This window comes from Sander lucioperca, chromosome 9 (genome assembly GCF_008315115.2).
Source record: "Sander lucioperca isolate FBNREF2018 chromosome 9, SLUC_FBN_1.2, whole genome shotgun sequence".
Taxonomy (NCBI): domain Eukaryota; kingdom Metazoa; phylum Chordata; class Actinopteri; order Perciformes; family Percidae; genus Sander; species Sander lucioperca.
The window spans coordinates 31,764,592-31,786,846 of NC_050181.1; the positions used below are offsets into that span (position 1 = coordinate 31,764,592).

At 40.1% G+C, this 22,255-nt stretch overlaps 2 gene segments (V, D, J or C); both read right to left on the minus strand.

The window, feature by feature from the left end:
- Positions 1-6,343: 6,343 nt before the first annotated feature.
- LOC116056341 lies at positions 6,344-7,104 on the minus strand. The segment is given in 2 exon segments: positions 6,344-6,830; positions 6,952-7,104. Coding segments are annotated over 2 exon segments (453 nt in total).
- An 8,295-nt stretch (positions 7,105-15,399) lies between these two features.
- On the minus strand, positions 15,400-15,860 carry LOC118495875 (the record flags this gene model as incomplete). The annotated part of the segment is given in 2 exon segments: positions 15,400-15,698; positions 15,806-15,860. Coding segments are annotated over 2 exon segments (354 nt in total), but the record flags the coding sequence as incomplete, so codon positions are not given.
- Positions 15,861-22,255: the final 6,395 nt, after the last annotated feature.

A 22,255-nucleotide genomic window follows, 5' to 3' on the forward strand; every position in this document is an offset into this window, starting at 1 on the left:
GCTGTAACACTAACATTACTTCAAACCTCTAATATTGACTTTTGATCTCTTATATTGTCCATATTTAATGCTGGTCTCTAGACTTTATCCTTGCACTATTGGACCTATTTGCACTACCACCATGACACACAATCTTATATTGAATCACAGGGTCAGTCTCTGCCCTGTCACTGCAAGCGTCTCATGCTTATACATCCCTTAGTACATTCATGTGGATTTTCTATTGGATTTTTTATTTTTTAATTTATTTAGTATTATTATTTTTTAATTTATTTAGTATTTATTTAGTATTTAGTATTTTTTCTTTTATTGGCCATGCTATTCATGCGGATTTGCTTTTTTTTATTTTTTATGATCCTGTTTATGATGAATGTGTATGTTGTGTGTGATGTCTTAAGCTATTGGGACCTTGAATATCCCCTTGGGGATCACTAACAATAATAATAATAATAATAATAATAAGCTTTATTTGTATAGCGCCTTTCATACACAGAGTGCAGCTCAAAGCACTTTACATCCAAAACATTTAACACAACTCTCGCAGGGACAAACATAAATGTACAGTTGCACATTTAACACTATAAGTGCCAGAATTCCATAACTATTAGAACAGCCGTGAGCGGTCATTTTGACCGCCAGATTCCAAACTCTATAATCTCTCATGATAAATACCTAATTGCGATATTGCATTATGTATTGTGTTAGGATATCTTTAGAAAAACGTAATAACACCGAAATGTACATTTTTACGAGTTTATTTATACATTTGAGTAGTAATACGTGTTTTCAATTATTCATATCATGGCATACTAAACCGTTTTTTACTAACCGTAAAAAAAATATGGTGTGGAAATTCATTCAACTTAACTCATAACAGCCAAATAACAATTCTAAGTATCTTATTTGAACATTTAGCTATAACACAACCCTGACCGTGTGCCGCTGCCCTTTTTTCCTCCATAAACTCCGCTCTCAGCTCCTTGGCCAGTTGCTGCATGAACTTCCTCTGGACAATTTTACTGCTGGTGCACTCTTTGGAGAGGATGTGTGTAATGATTCCAGCCAGTTCGAGGATGTATAAAGTTATATGAACATGTAGACAGCCACCGGCCATCTACGTGTTCCGCGCCTTTCACAGAGCGAGCGCCCGGTGTTTGCCTTCTGATTCAGAACAGAGTGCCTCCACGCCGTAGTAGCCTACGTTACCGACTCTGGCTTTGCCTTCGGCCCATCGGTGATGCCCACACTTGTTACTTGAGACCGCTAGTTACATTTCTCTGACAGAGACTATGGTAGTTACTAAGCAACCGAGATGCATCTCCAACCGCACAAAAAATTAAAAACAATACCGCGAAAATCCGAGCGGTCAATATGACCGTGTATGGCCGAAATAGGTAAAAGTGATTGTATTTTCTTTGCCTTTTGTGCAATGTATATAAAAACAATTTTAAATTAAAATACAGACTATTTTAGGAAAAGTCAGGCAGCAGCAGGATTGTATTTTTTTATTCAGCAAAGTTATTACACATATAAATTTCAAAATGGTCAAAATGACCGTCATGGCCGTTCTAGTGTTAAAGCACGCAAACAATACATTTGCACTGCTGCAATGGTATTTTGCTTATTAGTTGACTGAATAATAATAATAATCACATACATAACATAACATAGCAGCGACAGATACAGCATGACATGAAGGAGAGGAGAGGGGAAAAAAAGCAACTCTCAGACTATCCTCATAAAGATAAGAACAGTGTGGGAACAGGAAAAAAACACCTCAGCACGTAAGCACACAAACAGTACATTTGCACTGCTGCATAACATAACATAACATAACATAAATGTAAAGTTGCACATTTAGCGGCGAAGGCGTGGGACTGTAGGGTAGGGCGGGGGGGCGGGGGTTTGGCCTGCTGAGAAACGCACAGCCCGGCAGCCCCACTAGTGTCTCAGTCCACAGAATGTTATAGCGATAACACAGCACGTTGCCGTGGAGACACCCTTGAACAGTCCAGAACCGATACGACAATCAGCAGGCAGTAGGGAAGACGGGGGAGGAACCAAGAGCGTCTCGCTTGCAGAGCCCCAACAGGGTGACTGTTTGTTCCAAGAAACGGCCTTGGCAAGGCCGTTCAGGATAAGGGAGCCGAAAGATTAAATTTGTTTAGTCTACACGAATGGCTGCTCTAATTTAACATTAATTCTATTGTTCATCTGTTCAACTGTTCAACTGGTCAATTTTTCTTTCCAAATCAGTGACCTTCTTCATGATGGTATCCAAGCCGCGGGTCATTACCATGTTGTATTCCATCACGCGATTAATAGTCCCAGTTTGCGCACTGATAATCGCTTTCTCAACAGCTTCAGTCAGGCCAGGCAGCTTTCTTGGGCTTTGGACAGCTACCAAAGTCTTTTTAATTTCTCGATAAACCAGGGCGAAACATCCTCCAATCAGCAGCAGTCCAGTTATCAGGGTTCCGAATAGGTAGATATCCTCAACGTCCTCCACGGATAGAGCAGAGAGACACGACACGCCATTTCTCCCAGCCGTCCATCGTATACCCCTATCTATTTTTGACTGGGAACAAAAAGTGGTTTAACATGACTTTGAACACAACAGGATTAAACGATGAGATGGGTCTTCCCCTCTCCTACAAAAACAGATCGTGCCTTTTGTCTGTCAATGCGTGAACATGTTTACATTTAGGCTTTTTCAATAGATTTTTTCAGTGAGTTAAGCCAAATAATTGGGTGACAAAAAGCATGCATATAGACTATTAATTTTACATATAGACTATTAATTTTACAGGCTAACAAATACAGTGTGGGTAAACTCTTGATTTGAAAAACAATGAATGCATATCCTGCCAATCAGATTTAGCACCACCCACAGGGGAACATCGGAATATCAAGTGTTTTTTCTGATTTCCGTGCAAGAACGGGAAAACCAAAAATCAAATCATAATTTTGTTTTTTCGTTTTTCTAAAAAAAACTGAAAAACGGAAAAAGGAGTTGTTTTCTCGTTTTTTTTATTTTTTCATAATGTCACATTAATTTATTACCCTCTCTCCTCTGACTCTCTGTCTTTACCTGCCGCAGACAACTTCGCCGCAAGAGAGCCGAACCAGCTGAGGAAATAGAATTTCAGTTCACAGCTGTAACGTTACCGTTACTCCACCGTTACCAATCCCAGCAAACTTTCTGTTGCTTGCTGATCTGGCAGAGAGTCACCGGTGGTTCGGGGTCAGATCATGGGGATCAGACCTTCAGTGCTGGGTCTAATATTGTAATATTAGCTGCTGCAGCTAGCTAGCAGCTAGCCTCCAGCCCTGTGACCTCGGTCCCCGTGGTTCGCTCCCCGCTGCTGACTGACTCTGGTCCGTCTGCAGAGCTGGGCTCTAGCTGAGCTGGGAATCTGCCGCGCTCGTGTTTTAGTCATATTTTCTTTTGTTTGCAGATAGTGATATGCTATGATGCACTGATGTCAGGCAGGCTTGCTAGTTGTTTTTAGTCAAAGTCTGTGAGATAACCAAAGTTCCTGCATATGAATAGACGGAATAAATAAAAGTCCCCTGAAATAAATAAAAGTAAAACATATGTATTTAGGCTATTGAACTATAATGACTAATGCGTATGTTCATATGTATTGCCTCATTTATGTATTTCATGATCTATTTCATAGCCATATTTATGTATATTTATGTAAAGGGGGGCAAAAAATGGATGATCGGTCGCTCAGGAAGTTATAGGCTACAGTTTCCTCAACTGCAGCCGGGACATTCTAAAACGCTTAACGTGAAAAAGCTTAACATGGTTTAATCTACCTAAACAATGATCAATCAGATATCAGTCAGTTATCAGTCAGATAACGTCCATAATAATTGGACTTTGGGTTAGATTTTTTGACAGTTTTCAGTGGTTATGAGGAGCAATATGATATAGAAATTTGGTAATCATTGATCATTGTTTAGGTACATTAAACCATGTTAAGCTTCTTCCTCGCCATAGGCGCCAATGAAGAAGAAAACGTTAACGTGAGAGAACTTCTATAATCGTTGAATTTCGGTTTAGTTTTTTTGACAGGCTAGTGTTCATGACAAGATAGGGCCATGAGAAATATGGTGATGGTTAAGTGTTTTTTTTTTCATGTTAAGCGTTTTAGAATGTCCCCTGCAGCCTGAGTTAAAGCAAATATGGTAGTGTATGTTTTGGTCATTCTATTTTCATTTCATGAAATACATAAATGAGGCAATACATATAAACATATGCATTAGGGTTTCCAAAGTAATTTTAGCCTGGGCTGAAAGCACCACTGGTAAGCTACACTGGCGCTGTTGCCGTGGAAATGACAACATCCGGTCTCTGAATATGAAAATAACAGGCTTTTTTAGTTTCTATTGTTGAGTGATTTTATTTTTTGTTATATGAAATAGAAAATGAAAATCAAAGTATATTTTAAATTTCTCCCATCCCCTTTTGACCATGAAAAGGAAAAAAATGCCTTGTATTTCAATTTAAAATTTTGTATTTTAAAACGAAAATCAAATAACCACTCGTTTTTTTGTTTTTTAATACCTGTTTATGAAATGAAAATCGAATGACCAAAATATACACTGACCACGGACCTCTCTGGGACACCATTTTCATTTTGTTTGTACCAGAACAAGGTAGGAGTCAAAGTTTTCTCAAATGTACAGCCAAGAGTAACTGTCTCTCCTTCAGTAGTAATGACATCTCCTGTTGGCTGGATCACTCTGTCTTCTCCTTTACACTCTGGGGAAGAAGAGAACATGCAGATGGAAAGATGAATGAATAAAAATGATTGAGTAAAGAACAACAATCAGTATTTTAAAGAGTTACCTATCCAGAGAGTCAGAATCAGGATGTTAGTCAGCCAGTGTTTCATGTCTGCAGTGAGAGGGGAGGAGAGAGAGGAAGAGCATTGATACTCTGATGGATCTGGGCCTTCACATCATTGGTCCTTCCTCTTTATCATCTGTTCAAGATCTCTCAACAATTTGTAATTCAACTGAAGTATAACAGTGTATGACTCCCTCTAGTGGATGTTGTGGAGTATTGTGTTGTCTTTGCTCCAAAGGTTTTTGTACAGAGTTTTGGTGTTTCCTGTCACTGTGGGCCTCAGAGCACAGTAGTACACAGCAGAGTCAGACAGCTGAAGCTTCTGGATCTTCAGAGGAACTGATGTCTTGTTCAGTGTAGCATCAAATCTGTCCTTCTGGAACTCTGGAGCATTTTCTTTTGAGTTTAAGTAACGTTTCAGCATGTAATTTGGGAATTTATTGACTTCTTGTTTGTACCAGAACAAATAGGGATTTCGGTCACTGGTCTCAAATGTACAGTCAAGAGTAACTGTCTCTCCTTCAGTAGTAATGAGATCTCCTGTTGGCTGGATCACTCTGTCTTCTCCTTTACACTCTGGGGAAGAAGGGAACATGCAGATGGAGAGATGAATTAATAAAGATGATTGTTAAAGAAAAACAATCAGTATTTTAAATAGTTACCTAGCCAGAGAGTCAGAATCAGGATGTTAGTCAGCCAGTGTTTCATGTCTGCAGTGAGAGGGGAGGAGAGAGAGGAAGAGCATTGATACTCTGATGGATCTGGGCCTTCACATCATTGGTCCTTCCTCTTTATCATCTGTTGAAGATCTCTCAACACTTTGTAATTTATCAGTGTGTGACTCCCTCTGGTGGATGTTGTGGAGTATTGTGTTGTCTTTGCTCCAAAGGTTTTTGTACAGAGTTTTGGTGTTTCCTGTCACTGTGGGCCTCAGAGCACAGTAGTACACAGCAGAGTCTGTCACTGCAGCAGAGGAGATCTGAAGAATAATTTTGGTTTTATCCTCACTTACATGAACAGACAGTCCAGATTTTGTTTCATTTTGAGTTCCCAAGTGAAAGATGAGGAACTCTGGTGGTTTTCCTGGATGTTGTCGATACCAGAAGAATCGATCAGAACCAGTTGCTTGTTTGGAGTATCTGTAGGACAGAGTAACAGAGCTGCCTTCTAAACTGTTCTCTTCTTTCTCTACTGGAGTGAGTTCTTCACAGCTGACACCTAAAGGAAGAGATAACTCTGTTATTTCAGGTTTTATGTTGTAAAAGCCTTGAGAAATGTTCTACATTCAGGAAACATTGAAGTCAAACTTTTCCTTAACATAGAATCTAACAAACCTTTTAAAATAACTAGAAACAGAAGAGGAAACACACAATGCTGCAGTGACAGCATGTTGAATAAAGGTAATGTTGATGGTTTGTGTATTGATCTCTGTTGAATATAGAAGTTCCTCTCTCTTCTATAGTTCAGTAACAGCTCAGCTCCTCCCTGAGTCTCTCTGTCTCCTCGTAGCTCTGTATTTTCACTTCTCCTAGTTACACTTTTATGGTAAAGTGATTCTAGACTACATCATATTGAAGTTTAACAGAGTGTGACTCCCTCTGGTGGATGTTGTGGAGTATTGTGTTGTCTTTTCTCCAAAGGTTTTTGTACAGAGTTTTGGTGTTTCCTGTCACTGTGGGCCTCAGAGCACAGTAGTACACAGCAGAGTCAGACACCTTAGCTGAGGAGATCTCCAGATCAACACGTTTCCCTTTCTTGTCAATGTGAGCTGAGAAATCAGAACCAGTTGGATAAAATGATCCATCCTCTGTGATGGAGAGCAGAAACTCTGGTCTGGATCTCTGGTATTGTCGGTACCACTGAATACTGTAGATAGTACCCTCATATGTACAGGTCAGGTTGATGTTTCTGCCCTCTGCAACATGTTCTTCAGTACTTTCTGGCTTTATGCTGTTCATGGAACCCAGGGCTGCAAAATGAATATTATTCACATCAGTTATCATTATCTTACACAGATAAACCTCTAGTTATGAAATATCTGGTTAATACAGCAGGTTATATGAGACTTTGATCTCTGTTCTAACACTCACCTATAAAGGGAGAGAAAAGTAAAAACAGGTAAAGCAACATGTCTTTGGAGTTGTTAAAGCCAAACAGACAGCAGATGAACAATGTTCTTCCACTGCAGTAGAATGAAAAACTAAACAGCCTCTCTGATGTGCAGCCCTTCTTCTCAACATCAAGCTGATTGTGCTTTTAGTTTCTCAAAAAAAATTCTGCTCTGGAGACAGAAGTAATCTCATTGGTTGAGTTAAATGTCAGTGGGCGGGGCCAGAGAATAATAATAAGACCTTTGGTGGATGATTCTGATGTTGGTTGAATTGTTGTGTGATTGTCTTAAAGTTTAACAGTGTATGTCACCCAGCAGAGTCAGACAGCTGGAGCTTCTGGATCTTCAGAGGAACTGACTTATCCTTGAGTGTAGCATAAATTCTTTCTTTCTGAACGTTTTCAGCATCTTTTGCTCCAGAGTAGATTTGTAGCATAAACTTTGGAAAGCCATTTACTTCTTGTTTGTACCAGAACAAATAAGAATAGGAAATAGTTGTCTCAAATGTACAGCCAAGAGTAACTGTCTCTCCTTCAGTAGTAATGACATCTCCTGTTGGCTGGATCACTCTGTCTTCTCCTTTACACTCTGGGGAAGAAGAGAACATGCAAAGATAGATATAAATCAATAAAGATGATTGATTTAAAACAGAAGAGTAGGTTTAAAGAGTAAACAATCTGGATTTCCCCTTACTGCTGTTTTATGTCAGAGAAAACCATGTAGCATGTTATTTAGAATGTACGAAATACCAACAGAGATGATCTGTTTTTGCTTTTTTGTGCATCAAAACACTCTTTGCACCTTACCAAAGAAAAGAGCAGCAATAATAATCCACAGCCAATGTTCCATTTCTATAACAAGGTTTAAATCAACAGGAGAAACTAGCTGATGTTCAACATTCAGTCTGAGAATTGTTCTCTTCACAGCAGCACTTATTATTGACTGAATGGTTGAACACAGTGCAGAAGTAGTGCACCTCCTACTAGATAATGTCGCCCTGTAACAGTGTGTGACTCCCTCTGGTGGATGTTGTGGAGTATTGTGTTGTCATTGCTTCAAAGGTTTTTGTACAGAGTTTTGGTGTTTCCTGTCACTGTGGGCCTCAGAGCACAGTAGTACACAGCAGAGTCAGACAGCTGAAGCTTCTGGATCTTCAGAGGAACTGACTTGTCCTTGATTGTAGCATCAATTCTCTCTTGTGCTTTAGCATTTTCAGTTTTTACAGAGAATCGTTGTAGCAGCATCTTTGGGTAATCATTTTCTTTTTGTTTGTACCAGTACAAAGTAGGAGTTCGGTCAGTCACAAATTTACAGCCAAGAGTAACTGTATCTCCTTCAGTAATAATGACATCTCCTGTTAGCTGGATCACACTGTCTTCTCCTTTACACTCTGGGGAAGAAGAGAACATGCAGAGGAAGAGATGAATCTATAAACATGACTGATTATAGGAAAACAATCAGTATTTTAAATAGTTACCTATCCAGAGAGTCAGAATCAGGATGTTAGTCAGCCAGTGTTTCATGTCTGCAGTGAGAGGGGAGGAGAGAGAGGAAGAGCATTGATACTCTGATGGATCTGGGCCTTCACATCATTGGTCCTTCCTCTTTATCATCTGTTGAGGACAGAGGTGGGACCAAGTCACTGTTTTACAAGTCACAACTAAGTTTCAAGTACTTTACTGACGTCCCAAGTCAAGACAGGGATGTGCCAAGTGAAGTCCTAAGTCAAAGTCCAATTCCTTAACTTTGTGTTTCGAGTCCTAAACAAGTAATAAAGCAATCTTCACCAAATGTAGACAACAGAGTTATAATAAATTAAATTTACCCAAATAATTAATTCCTGTTTAAACATGTATTCATTTTTATACGATTTTAGGATGTGCCATTTCTTTAGGTGTTTCTCAAAGTCGAGGAAGGACCCTCCGAAGCCAGAATTTGGAGGATGCTACGTCATCGAAGTCCGTCGAAGGACTGTTCCAATATCGAGGATCCTACAAATTTAGGGTGACCAGATTTCCTGGAACTAAAATCGGGACACTTTGAACTTACTTTAATTAGTGCTTGTGCATGCATGTGCCAGCCCAGGTCAGACATGGACACAGACAGTAACTTCATTATTGATTATTTAAAAAAAAAAAATATATATATATATATATATATATATATGGCACTGCCACTGTCAAAGAAGCGGACACACAATTGCATTATGCATTTGAAGGTTATACTGTCAAACTGACTCAGAAGGAAATAACGAAAGTTTGCCGTTTGTTCTAAAATACAAAATGTGGTAGCTTCTTTCAGCTAACGATCTATAATATGTCACTAGGCGGTGCCTCGTTTTCGTCAAGCGACAGAAGATCGGCAGTGATTGAGGGGGCCCTTATTGGCACGGGGCCCTGGGGTGACCTCACCCAAGTACCCACGCTATCTCCGCTACTGCATGTATCCTAGGCATAAGTTACTCCTCCCTCCTGTTTTGTGTCTTTTGTTGTTAATGTACTAATAAACCCCTCGACTGTAATATGTCAGGTGTATTTGAGCAAGATTTCTGCTCATGTCCAAAACTTTGTGCATATTCTAAATGCAGTATATCTGTGTTCTCTGTGATTTGGAGGATTCGTGATGTTTTGAGAAAAATAAAGTGATAATAGGCTATTACAAGAATAAAGTCACTATATTTCCATAGTCTGCTGTGCATTACGTGATATCTCTGCTGATACGGTAGATCTCAGACCTTCTGACAGACTCAGAGCCCCGTTTGGGTCTCTGGTCTCTGAATAAGACAAATAGTTTAGCTAGGGAAGTGGCTGTACGCTGCTATATGTCGGAGGTGGAAACCCGAAATTACTACATAAATAAAGGGAGCACAAACGCAGCACATCTGCCGCAGCATGTCCACAGCTGTGAGCGCATCCATCAACCTGAAGCTGGCCTGCATTTTACAGCGAGAGTGGACACTAAGCGAAGCACAGGTCTGCTTCAGAGCTCCGTGTGATTGAGTCTGAACCATAGACTGGAAACGTCACGTCACAGGAACTTCAAACTAAATCATTAGGATTGTGCTCCTAAACTTTGTGTTGATGGCATCAATGTATTAGACTGATTTGACTAGGATTCCTCTGAGAACTTCACCTTTCACAGCTTTCCTCACGTAGAGACGGTTGCTAAGTGATAGCAAGAAATACAGCATCGCCTCGGAAAAATAAACTGCACAAAGTTACATTCGGGGCTACACTCAAATCATTCGGGGCTGAAACACCGGAAAAATCAGCTCACGCTGCTGCTCGTGTAAACGGGGACATTTTAGTGTCCCGACAGGCTTTTGTTGGGACTCGGGACACAGAATTCAAAATCCGCGACGTCTGGTGACCTGATCCAAATTCCACCAAGGACTGAGTCCTTCGTTCAGAGAATTTCCAAGGATGCATGTGTGTATCCTTCACGTTCCCAAATCACCCACAATCCTATGTGCGTGGCTTTGCTGGCTCATTAAAAATAAAACAACGGCAGACATAAGGGGAGTTGGAGCAGCATCGCTGACGGCGCAATAATCCTTTAAATGTAAGTTTCTTTAGTGTTTGCCGTACATTTGTTATCACTTTTAATGTGTTACATTAATCTAAAGCTTAACGCTTTAATGCTGGTAAAAATTGCTATTCTAATTAGGTAGATACATCCCGAGCTAACATTAGGCTAACTGAACCTATCATTTAACATTAGGCTGTTAGCTGGGTTGCAGTGTTTTGTGCCATTTGTGTTTGTAAATTTCAATGTCTGGTGGCATTTATCTCTTTCTATAAGCCGTTACTGTATATGCGTAACGTTAGCAGAGATTTAGAAATGGGTGTGTTTATCAGTTGTAGCTGCAGGATGGGAGGTGAAGCTGCACCTTGTTAACTTCACTAGCAACGTTAAATGAAAGCTAAAATGTATGAGTAGTTTCCCATGTAACAAGTATAACGTTCTGTAATGTTACGTTATAGCATTCATAACGGTAAACATTTTTTCTTGTGTTTGCTGTCTTTGAACAGGGGACTAAGGAACAAATGGAGGCGGTCACTGAGGATGGAAAAGCCACAGCAGCAACTTGGCCCTGGTTTGCCAACATGGATGAGGCATTAGGGCAGTCTGCACCAGTCTGACTGCCCTGATCCAAGAAGACAAACCAGGGCCAGGCGCTGCACTAGCATCACCAGAAGGGAGAGATGAGGAGGAGGAGAGGGAAAGCAAAAGAAAAGAGAGCAGGGAGACAGAGGCCAAAGAGAGATGTTGAACAGATTGTGTGTTGGGACCGGCGAGGAGGTTAAACATAATCTTTTTCAAAGGGTTTTCAGTCAACATGTGACTCAAAGACAAAAGACCCAGAGACCATGTGATCTTTCAGACAAAGGATCTTGGCCCACGGTAAAGTCCACATCCCTTGCTCCGAAATCCTAAATGAAGGAAAGGAGCTAAGAAGAGTAAAATGGCGTCAGGGAGGGGCCTGCAGATAAGGTTTGACACCTTCAGCTTCACTTTGACTCTCCCATTGGTTCAGAGGTACCATAAAACCAGCATGGAGCCAGGTCTGGTGGCCTGAGCTATAAAACTCCATGTCACCCCCCACTTCTCGTCTTTTGCCCTGTGACTTTGGTCAATACAGCATGACACACAGAAACAAATGCTTTCCACCTCAACTCCAGTTGACGACAGCACGACAAGTTTGTGCTAAAACTTCCATTTTTGAAACAAAGTGGATTTAATTTCGGTGCTGGGAGCACCGTGGATCCTCTGAAACCACTCGCCAGTGTTTTCATATCTGCAGGAGAAGGAAACAACGTTTTTCTTCTCAAGTCGACTCTAGCTCCCTTCATTCTGCTCTTTTTGGAAGGAAAGCTTCCTCTGATCTGCTGACGAGCAGACACGGACCCCCGTTTCTTTCGTGGAAACCTACGGACAAACGGACTGAACACACAGTAAGAAGGCTTACGTCTGGGCAGAGATACATAGTGTGTTTTATTAATGAGTAAATTGCTATTGCTGCTACTTTGTGTTACCATTAATATGATCTGATTAATACAGCGCTACTGCTGCGCGTGTAATGTATTAATCAAATCTATTCTGTGAATGTACTCTGATCACAGTGCATTGTTGATATGTTGTGTTGAATATGTAGCTAGCTTGTTCAGGCTGTAAATGCTACTTTCTGCTTCTCCCACTGCTGAGGAGTTTTAGGTATCTATCTTTTCTCTAACCTTTCTCTCACACACACATATATGAACACATAGCTAGTTACACACACGCACTAAGGTGAACAGCTGGCCAAACAGCGAGTCACATAAACTGCAGAGCGTGCACCGCTCCACAGTTCTGCGCTCCTGTGTCTCCCTCTTGTCAACCACATGTGTGCAGACACGTTAGCTTAGCAGCTAGCCTATTGTGGGTAGCACATAGCTTAGCCTGAATGAGCTAATGGCTAATCTTGGGCCTAGCCTATTAATACCGCCCTCTTGGGGTGAAACAGTTTTGTGCCGCTCACAAGAGTAGCCATTTTTGTAGTCTTTGGCTAGACTACACCTCGTCACCCTCTCCTCTTTCACACTCACGCTCTCACACACACACACACACACACACACACACACACACACACACACACCCACAGAGGGTCTCCCACATGCTGGTTTGTTTTTGCTTTGTTTTGTTGTACTTAAAAGAAACGTATATTGGTTTTAATTGATCACAGGATTATTGATTGGCCATTGATAATTTTGAAGTTAATAAATTCTACTATACTTTAATTAGCAGTTGTTTGTGATTATTTGTATACTTATTGTATTAATTGCTGGTTAAACACAGGTCAGTGCTCGGATTTCACCCTTCCACTGACAAATGAGACTATTCCACAGTTCAATATTGGCCCCTGAAGTTTCAGGGTGGTGCCCCGTTTTGATTGTTTGTTGATTTGATAAAGTTATTAATAACCATATTCATAACTTTATTAATATTGATAAACATCTTTGATAATATGCCAAGAATTGAATCTGTACACCTACGAGTACCCAACATGTGCTATATTAGATATTGGTATTCAAAAAATAAATGCATTGAATGAACTTGTTTGTCTGTGTCATTAAGTTTTTGGGTGTATATATAATATAAACTGTTTTTCAATGTCTATTTTTACCATCAACTTATGACCTGGACACAGGAAACTTCTAACTGAATAATTATATTCAGATGCTACCTGTTTTAATAACTCGTTAGGTATACAAGCTCTAAAAAGAAATTAACGAAACATGTATCTTTATTATAACATTTATTCAAACATTACTACACAAGTATATTCAACATGAAGCGCTGATCAGACTCAGCTGCTGATGATGGTGTTGCTTCAAGACTGCAGACAGAAGGAGAAAGCTTTAGGTTAGTCCAGTAGTTATCCAACCTGTCCTGGTAAGATTAGGTTAGTCCAGTAGTTATCCAACCTGTCCTGGTAAGATTAAGTTAGTCCAGTAGTTATCCAACCTGTCCTGGTAAGATTAAGTTAGTCCAGTAGTTATCCAACCTGTCCTGGTAAGATTAGGTTAGTCCAGTAGTTATCCAACCTGTCCTGGTAAGATTAAGTTAGTCCAGTAGTTATCCAACCTGTCCTGGTAAGATTAGGTTAGTCCAGTAGTTATCCAACCTGTCCTGGTAAGATTAGGTTAGTCCAGTAGTTATCCAATCTGTCCTGGTAAGATTAAGTTAGTCCAGTAGTTATCCAATCTGTCTTGGTAAGATTAGAGTTGTATCACAAGTATATTTAAGCATACTGTAACATGAAGGTACTACTGTGTAGTGGTGTAACTTCTTCATCATGGTCTTAACTGACAACTGTTGACAATGTAATACACTTACACCTACCGTTACTGTGTTAGTGGGTGTTTATCAATGGTGTGTTATTATGACAGTGAGTTTTGTGTATAAAGCACAACCAGCTACAGACAACAAGTGGCAGACAGAGTGTGATCCCACTTATAAGCAGGCTTTCTATCTAATAAAACGAGAATTATTTGTATGTATGTATGTGTGTCTGTGTTTGGGGGAAATGTAGGCAGACACCGTTTTCAGTTTTCATCAGACTCACCCCATGACTCTGATGAATGTAGGGATAACAGTTCAGGCATGTCTGTCTAAGACATGGAATTTATGTCAAAAAGCCAACGAGTGTTGGAGAAGGAATGTCTAGCTTCCATGAATCCAGTTCTGATCAGGTAACACAAGGAAAAAGAGGGCCTTCTCAAGGCGGTTGGCATTTTGCAACATGTACATTTTTTGCACTTTTCAGAATGTTTCTTGGTTACGAAGTGACAGTTTAGTATCTTTTGGTCTTCTGCAGCCATGAGGGGTCAAATTCAAATATGGCAGAGTTGTTGGGGAAGCTTCTGTTTTTATGAAATTCTTAAGTTTTAAAAAACACAAGGTGAATTTTTCTTTGGATTTTGATGTCTGAAAATAATAACTACCACTGATTAAAGAGTTGTATTTCTGTTTCAGTGACCTATTTGGGATGCAGAACATGTTGAACAATGAAAGGAGCTCATTGAGAAGTTTCAGAAGTAGTGCACCTCCTACTTGATAATGTCGCCCTCTAGTGGAGGTCAACGGTTCATTACAACAGTGTGGAAAAAAGTCTTCCAGCAGCTTGTCAGTGTGTCAGCTTGTGTTTTTGTACAGAGACTGTGGGTTTGCTGTCACTGTGGGCCTCACAGCACAGTAGTACAGAGCAGAGTCTGTCACTGCAGCAGAGGAGATCTGCAGATCCAGATGCTTTTCTTCAGTTAGTTTAGTAGAGAACCTTGTGTCTGATTTTAGAGACTCTCCGCGTCTTGCAATACCAAGCCCTGAAATGTGCAGAAGAAACTCTGGTGGTTTTCCTGGATATTGTCGATACCAGAAAAAATCATCAGTAGCTGTTATAGTCTTGGAGTATCTGTAGGACAGAGTAACAGTGCTGCCTTCTAAACTTTTGTCTTCTTTCTCTTCTGGAGTGAGTTCTTCACAGCTGACACCTGAATTAAGAGATAACTCTTTTTTTATTGTGTTACAAAACTCAAGAAATGAATTACATTCATGAAACATTGCAATTAAACTTGGAATAATGCCAAATGTAACTTACCTGTAATAATTGAAATAAACATCAGAAAAAACACACAATGCTGCAGTGACAGCATGTTGAATAAAGGTAATGTTGATGGTTTGTGTATTGAACTCTGTTGAATATAGAAGTTCCTCTCTCTTCTATAGTTCAGTAACAGCTCAGCTCCTCCCTGAGTCTCTCTGTAAAGTGATTCTAGAATTTAAAAAAAATATATTCAAGTTTAACAGTGTGTGTCTCCCTCTGGTGGATGTTGTGGAGTATTGTGTTGTGTTTGCTCCAAAGGTTTTTGTACAGAGTTTTGGTGTTTCCTGTCACTGTGGGCCTCAGAGCACAGTAGTACACAGCAGAGTCAGACAGCTTAGCTGAGGAGATGTTCATATGGATTTGTTTGTCCTCCACATTAATCTTCAGTCCAGGAATTACGTTATTCTTGATTCCTACTATTCCTGAAGCAGAGTGGGAGATGATGAACTCGGGTGGTTTTCCTGGATATTGTCTGTACCAGAAGAAATAATTACCAGATGAATATCTGTAGGACAGAGTAACAGAGCTGCCTTCTAAACTGTTCTTTTCTTTCTCAGTTGGAGTGAGTTCTTCACAGCTGACTCCTAAAGGAAGAGATAACTGTTATGTCATGTTGTAAAAGACTTAATAAATGATTCACATTCAGATGTTGTTAGAATAAAACATTTTAATTCTGCATAATCTAACATACCTGTTAGAATGGAGAGAAACATCAGAGAAAACACACAATGCTGCAGTGACAGCATGTTGAATAAAGGTAATGTTGATGGTTTGTGTATTGAACTCTGTTGAATATAGAAGTTCCTCTCACTTCTATAGTTCAGTAACAGCTCAGCTCCTCCCTGACTCTCTCTGTAAAGTGATTCTAGACTACATCATGAAAAATATTGAAGTTTAACAGTGTGTGACTCCCTCTGGTGGATGTTGTGGAGTATATTGTTGTCTTTGCTCCAAAGGTTTTTGTACAGAGTTTTGGTGTTTCCTGTCACTGTGGGCTGCAGAGCACAGTAGTACACAGCAGAGTCTGAAAGTTTAGCTGAGATGATCTCCAGATCAACACGTTTCCCTTTCTTGTCAATGTGAGCTGAGAAATCAGAACCAGTTGAATGAAATGATCCACCCTCTGTGATGGAGAGCAGGAACTCTGGTCTGGATCTCTGGTATTGTCGGTACCACTGAATACTGTAGATAGTACCCTCATATGTACAGGTCAGGTTGATGTTTCTGCCCTCTGCAACAAAAGCCATTTACTTCTTGTTTGTACCACAACAAATAAGAATAGGAAGTAGTTGTCTCATATGTACAGTCAAGAGTAACTGTCTCTCCTTCAGTAGTAATGACATCTCCTGTTGTCTGGGTCACTCTGTCTTCTCCTTTACACTCTGGGGAAGATGAGAACATGCAACGATAGATATGAATCAATAAAGATGATTGATTTAAAGCAGTAGAGTAGGTTTAAAGAGTACATAATCTGGATTTCCCATTACTGCTGTTTTATGTCAGAGAAAACCATATAGCTTATAAATAAATAGTTATTTAGAATGTACGAGATACCAACAGAAATGATCTGTTTTTGCTTTTTTGTGCATTAAAACACTCTTTGCACCTTACCAAAGAAAAGAGCAGCATGAATAATCCACAGCCAATGTTCCATCTCTACAACAAGGTTTAAATCAACAGGAGAAACTAGCTGATGTTCAACATTCAGTCTGAGAATTGTTCTCTTCACAGCAGCACTTATTATTGACTGAATGGTTGAACAGTGCAGAAGTAGTGCACCGCCTACTTGATAATGTCGCCCTCTAGTGGAGGTACAACGTTCAGTACAACAGTGTAGAAAAAAGTCTTCCAGAAGCTTGTCAGTGGGTGTTTCTCAATCTCAAGAATGCAAAGAATGGATTTGCGTTCTTGTGGAGAACGTTTTTGCTGTTTGTTCTTGGAAGAATTAACTCGTAAGTTCACAAGCACAGAAAACGCTGTTAACAGTTTGAGATGATGCGTCTTGCTGGTATTGCTCAACCCCCCCCCCCCCCCCCACACACACCCCCCGCCCCCCCAGCACAGAGGCTACCTGCAGGGCTCCAAAATAACAGCTACAAATAAAAACCACAACAATATAACCACTTTGTATTTTAAGAAGAAAATCTCATAATGTTACAACTATTGCAATAATATTGAAGAATAAAATTTATTGAGCTTTAATTTTATTGTTTATGGTTTAGCTCAAACACCCCTTACTTATTCAAGAGAGTGGAATGTGATCCCTACTATTATTAGTGTATACGTTTAAGTCAGTTTAAATTAAAAAATAAGTAGACATATTCACTGGTGTGTCCTAGGTGTTCCTATTATGTGGAATTATCATTTCTATATTATTGTAGTGAACTGTATATGCCAAGGGACAACAGTTGGAAATTAGCAATTAAAATGATAAAGGTTGGTGTCTCCCCTTTAGTCTACATACCATGTCATAGCATGTTACCACTTTATGTACAACTGTTAATGTATCATACAGACTGAAACTCATCTTCTAATGAATCAGAAAACAAATACACCAAAAAAATATGAACTAAATACTAAATCTAATGTATAGCCTATGGTATAATTTAAACAAGTCTCCCGAAAAGAAACAGGTATATGTCTCTCCCCCGCCTCTGCCTGCTGCGCTGTGTGTGTCTGTGAGGCTGTGGTGTGTGTGTGTGTGTGTGTGTGTGTGTGTGTGTGTGTGTGTGTGTGCTTGTGGAGTTTAACTCCAAAAAGACAGTTAACCACAGTTTCCCGTTAATCTTTTGATGGACATGTGTTGTGATATTTAAACAAACGATAAGTCAACGGCGAAATAAAAGCCTCTGATTTAAGAGACCGGTCTAAAAGACCTCCGGCTTACAGCGGGGTCTCCGAGCGTGACTGTCTGAGCGATGAGCTAGCGGCCCGGGCAGGTGCAAGCTGGCGGCCGCATCACTTTATGGAGCCTCTCAACACCAGAAAACTTTGGAGCAAAGATTTTCGCAAGACTGCCTGTATTCAAAATCTAAACCGTTCATTTCTCGCCTAAAACGTTCTCAGAAGTAAATTTAGTGATGAATAAGATGGCGAAAATTGTTAAAAAATTTTTTGGTCTGTCTGTACCGGAAACCCGACCATCATTGAATGCCAAAATGAATGTTGGGATATGGGTGCTGCGAAGTTCATATAAGTTACCAACCAATGCATCCTCTGTAAAATGGGCGTGTCAAGAACATTTCCAGGAATCTTAACTGTTCTCGGTGAAATGTGAACTTGTGTATTGGGACAGTACTTTGGCAACACAAGATGACGTTTCACAGGGACACAAGAACACAAGTCAATAGAAGAACACGGATTGAGTAATCTGGTAAATCTAAGCCCTGAAATGTACAGGAGAAACTCTGGTGGTTTCCCTGGATATTGTTGATAACAGAAGTAATGATCCGTAGCAGTTATAGTCTTGGAGTATCTGTAGGACAGGGTTACAGTTACAGAGCTGCCTTCTAAACTTTTGTCTTCTTTCTCGACTGGAGTGAGTTCTTCACAGCTGACACCTAAAGGAAGAGATCACTTTTCATTTTTAAACATTTTCAATGAATGAATCACAGTTATAAAACATTCACATCAAACACAGAAAATGCTGAATATTACTTGCCTGCTATAATTGAAATATACAGTAGAGAAATCGCACAATTATCCAATGACCCCATGCTGGATAAAGTGGTCTGTTTTGTTCATTGATTTATGTTTAATATAGAAGTTCCTCTCTCTTCTATAGTTCAGTAACAGCTCAGCTCCTCCATGAGTCTCTCTGTCTCCTCGTAGCTCTGTGTTTTCACTTCTTTCTGTTAACTTCTAAGGTAAGTGATTCTATCATATTGAAGTTTAACAGTGTGTAACTCCCTCTAGTGGATGTTGTGAGGTATTCTGTTTCCGTTCCTCCAAAGGTTTTTGTACAGAGACTGTGGGTTTGCTGTCACTGTGGGCCTCACAGCACAGTAGTACACAGCAGAGTCTGTCACTGTAGCAGAGGAGATCTGAAGATCCACACGATGCTTTTCTTCAGACAGTTTAGTAGAGAACCTTGTTTCCAATGTCAGAGATTCAGCTTGTTTTGTAATGTTAATTCCTGAGATGAATATGATGAACTCTGGTGGTTTTCCTGGATATTGTCTATACCAGTAAAACTCATCATTACCAGTTGCTTGTTTAGAGTATCTGTAGGACAGAGTAACAGAGCTGCCTTTTAAACTGTTCTCTTCTGTCTCTACTGGAGTGAGTTCTTCACAGCTGATACCTAAAGGAAGAGATAACTGTTATTTAATGGTGTAAAAGACTTATTCACAATCAGATGTTATTAGGATTCAATTGTTTCAAGCTGCATGATCTAACATACCTGTTAGAATGGAAAGAAACATCAGAGAAAACACACAATGCTGCAGTGACAGCATGTTGAATAAAGGTAATGTTGATGGTTTGTGTATTGATCTCTGTTGAATATAGAAGTTCCTCTCTCTTCTATAGTTCAGTAACAGCTCAGCTCCTCCCTGGGTCTCTCTGTAAAGTCATTCTAGACTACATGATGAAAAATATAGAAGTTTAACAGTGTGTGACTCCCTCTGGTGGATGTTGTGGAGTATTGTGTTGTCTCTGCTACAAAGGTTTTTGTACAGAGTTTTGGTGTTTCCTGTCACTGTGGGCCTCAGAGCACAGTAGTACACAGCAGAGTCAGACAGCTGAAGCTTCTGGATCTTCAGAGGAACTTATGTCTTGTTGATTTTAGCATCAAATTTGTCTTTCTGGAACTCTGGAGCATTCTCATCTGAGGTTGAGTAACGCTTCAGCATGTACTTTGGGAAATCATTTACTTCTTGTTTGTACCAGAATAAAGATGGACTTGGATAAATTGTCTCAAATGTACAGTCAAGAGTAACTGTCTCTCCTTCAGTAGTAATGACATCTCCTGTTGGCTGGATCACTCTGTCTTCTCCTTTACACTCTGGGGAAGAAGAGAACATGCAGAAGAAGAGATTAAGTAATAAAGATGATTGACTAAAGAAAAACAATCAGTATTTTAAATAGTTACCTAGCCAGAGAGTCAGAATCAGGATGTTAGTCAGCCAGTGTTTCATGTCTGCAGTGAGAGGGGAGGAGAGAGAGGAAGAGCATTGATACTCTGATGGATCTGGGCCTTCACATCATTGGTCCTTCCTCTTTATCATCTGTTGAAGATCTCTCAACAATTTGTCATTGTCTTGAAGTTTAACGGTGTGTGACTCCCCCTAGTGGATATTTTGGAGTATAATGGTGTCTTTTCTCCAAAGGTTTTTGTACAGAGTTCAGGTGCATTCTGGGCGTGCTGGTCTTACAGGGAGGTGTGTCCAGGTGCATTCTGGGCGTGCTGGTCTTACAGGGAGGTGTGTCCAGGTGCATTCTGGGCGTGCTGCTCTTACAGGGAGGTGTGTCCAGGTGCATTCTGGGCGTGCTGCTCTTACAGGGAGGTGTGTTCAGGTGCATTCTGGGCGTTTTGGTCTTACAGGGAGGTGTGTTCAGGTGCACTCTGGGTGTATTGCTATCTTGAGGCAGCGGAAAGTGATCGTGCCATTGACCAACAAAAACCTGGTGTAAAGTCAATAACGCAGCATTTCATTGTTCTTTTAACATCGCATTAGTAAAATGCTCCTAGGCTCAGCGCACTATGAGCACACTATGCTTGTTACACACACAGGGACGCCCAGCAGCACACTCACGCATGCAGAAGATTAAAAATTAAAATATTACAATGTGAAATAATATTATGATGTGACCTTCTCACACACTTTTACCTCACGCACGAGCAGATCCTGCTTAGCAATTTCAACATCATAATAGCAATGCTCCAAGGTACAAACGCGCCTGGCTTTTAAAGGGAATGGGAGATAACACTGAATGGTAAATTGCATGTTACGCCCAAAACACACATGAATTAATCAAGTCACGAAGTAGGCTAGAACCCTTTTGAACCATGCGACCGGCGCACAGACCCTTTTTTTTTAATTTGGGGCTGTTGTTTCCATCCTGTTTGTACCAGAAGAGATAATTATTAGTTGAACTGCTGTTATATTGACAGCCAAGTGTTACTGCCTCTCCTTCAGTAGCAGTCACATCTCCTTTTGGTTGCAGCACGTTGTCTTTTTGTGCTCTGCATTCTGTAAAACAGCAACAAACAGAATCAGTGTGCTGTTAAAGAATCATATCAATGTTAGATTGATATCAAAGAAACAGAGTTGTGTTCATACCAAGGCTCATAGCAGCCAGCAACACTGAGATGAACAGAGGCTTCATATCTGCAGTGTGGAGTAACTCTGAGCTACAGCAAGTATAAAGAAGGCTGTGATCTCTCTGTTTAGTCTTCATCAACACTAAGTTGGTGGATTAGAAGGAGGAACCTGATCACAGTGACAGGGCTCATTCACAGCCCTGGGTTATTCCCCCTACTGACAACTTTACACCTAACACATGTTGTGCCTCTCTCCTTTCTTAGTGTAACATTTCTTGTATGAAGTGGTCTTTGTAGTTTTCAGCTGACATGGTTCCTGTTTTACAGCTGGTGCAGATTCACTTTGTTCTCAAACGTATAAAAGGTGGTAATTGTAGTGAACCTGTACATGCCTTTTTAATATTTCTTTATAGAAATTTTGAAAGTAAAGTGAGACTTATTATTTCAACATGTTACATTTTATGCATTTTTCAGAATGTTTCTTGAATGTAAAGTGACAGTTTAGTATCTTTTGGTCCTCTGCAGCCGTTTGAGGTCAAATTCAAAGATGGTGAAGTTGTTGGAGAAGCTTCTGTTTTCATGAAATTCTTAAGTTTGTAAAATCTTAGAAATGTGATTCTACTGAGTTCTTCTGTGACTTATGATGTTGTGGAATATAAACTACCAGTGATTTAATTAGTGTTTCATTGTCTATTTGGGATGCAGATCAACATGTTGAACAATGGAAGGAGATCATTGTGGCCTATCTGTTTCCATTGTTTCTATCGGCAGTTGGTATGAACAGAGCCAAAAGTTTAAGTCTGGTGGATTCCATAGTTACATGTCTGCGACCGGCACAACATTTCCTACATTTTGACCAACCATGATGTATGAAGA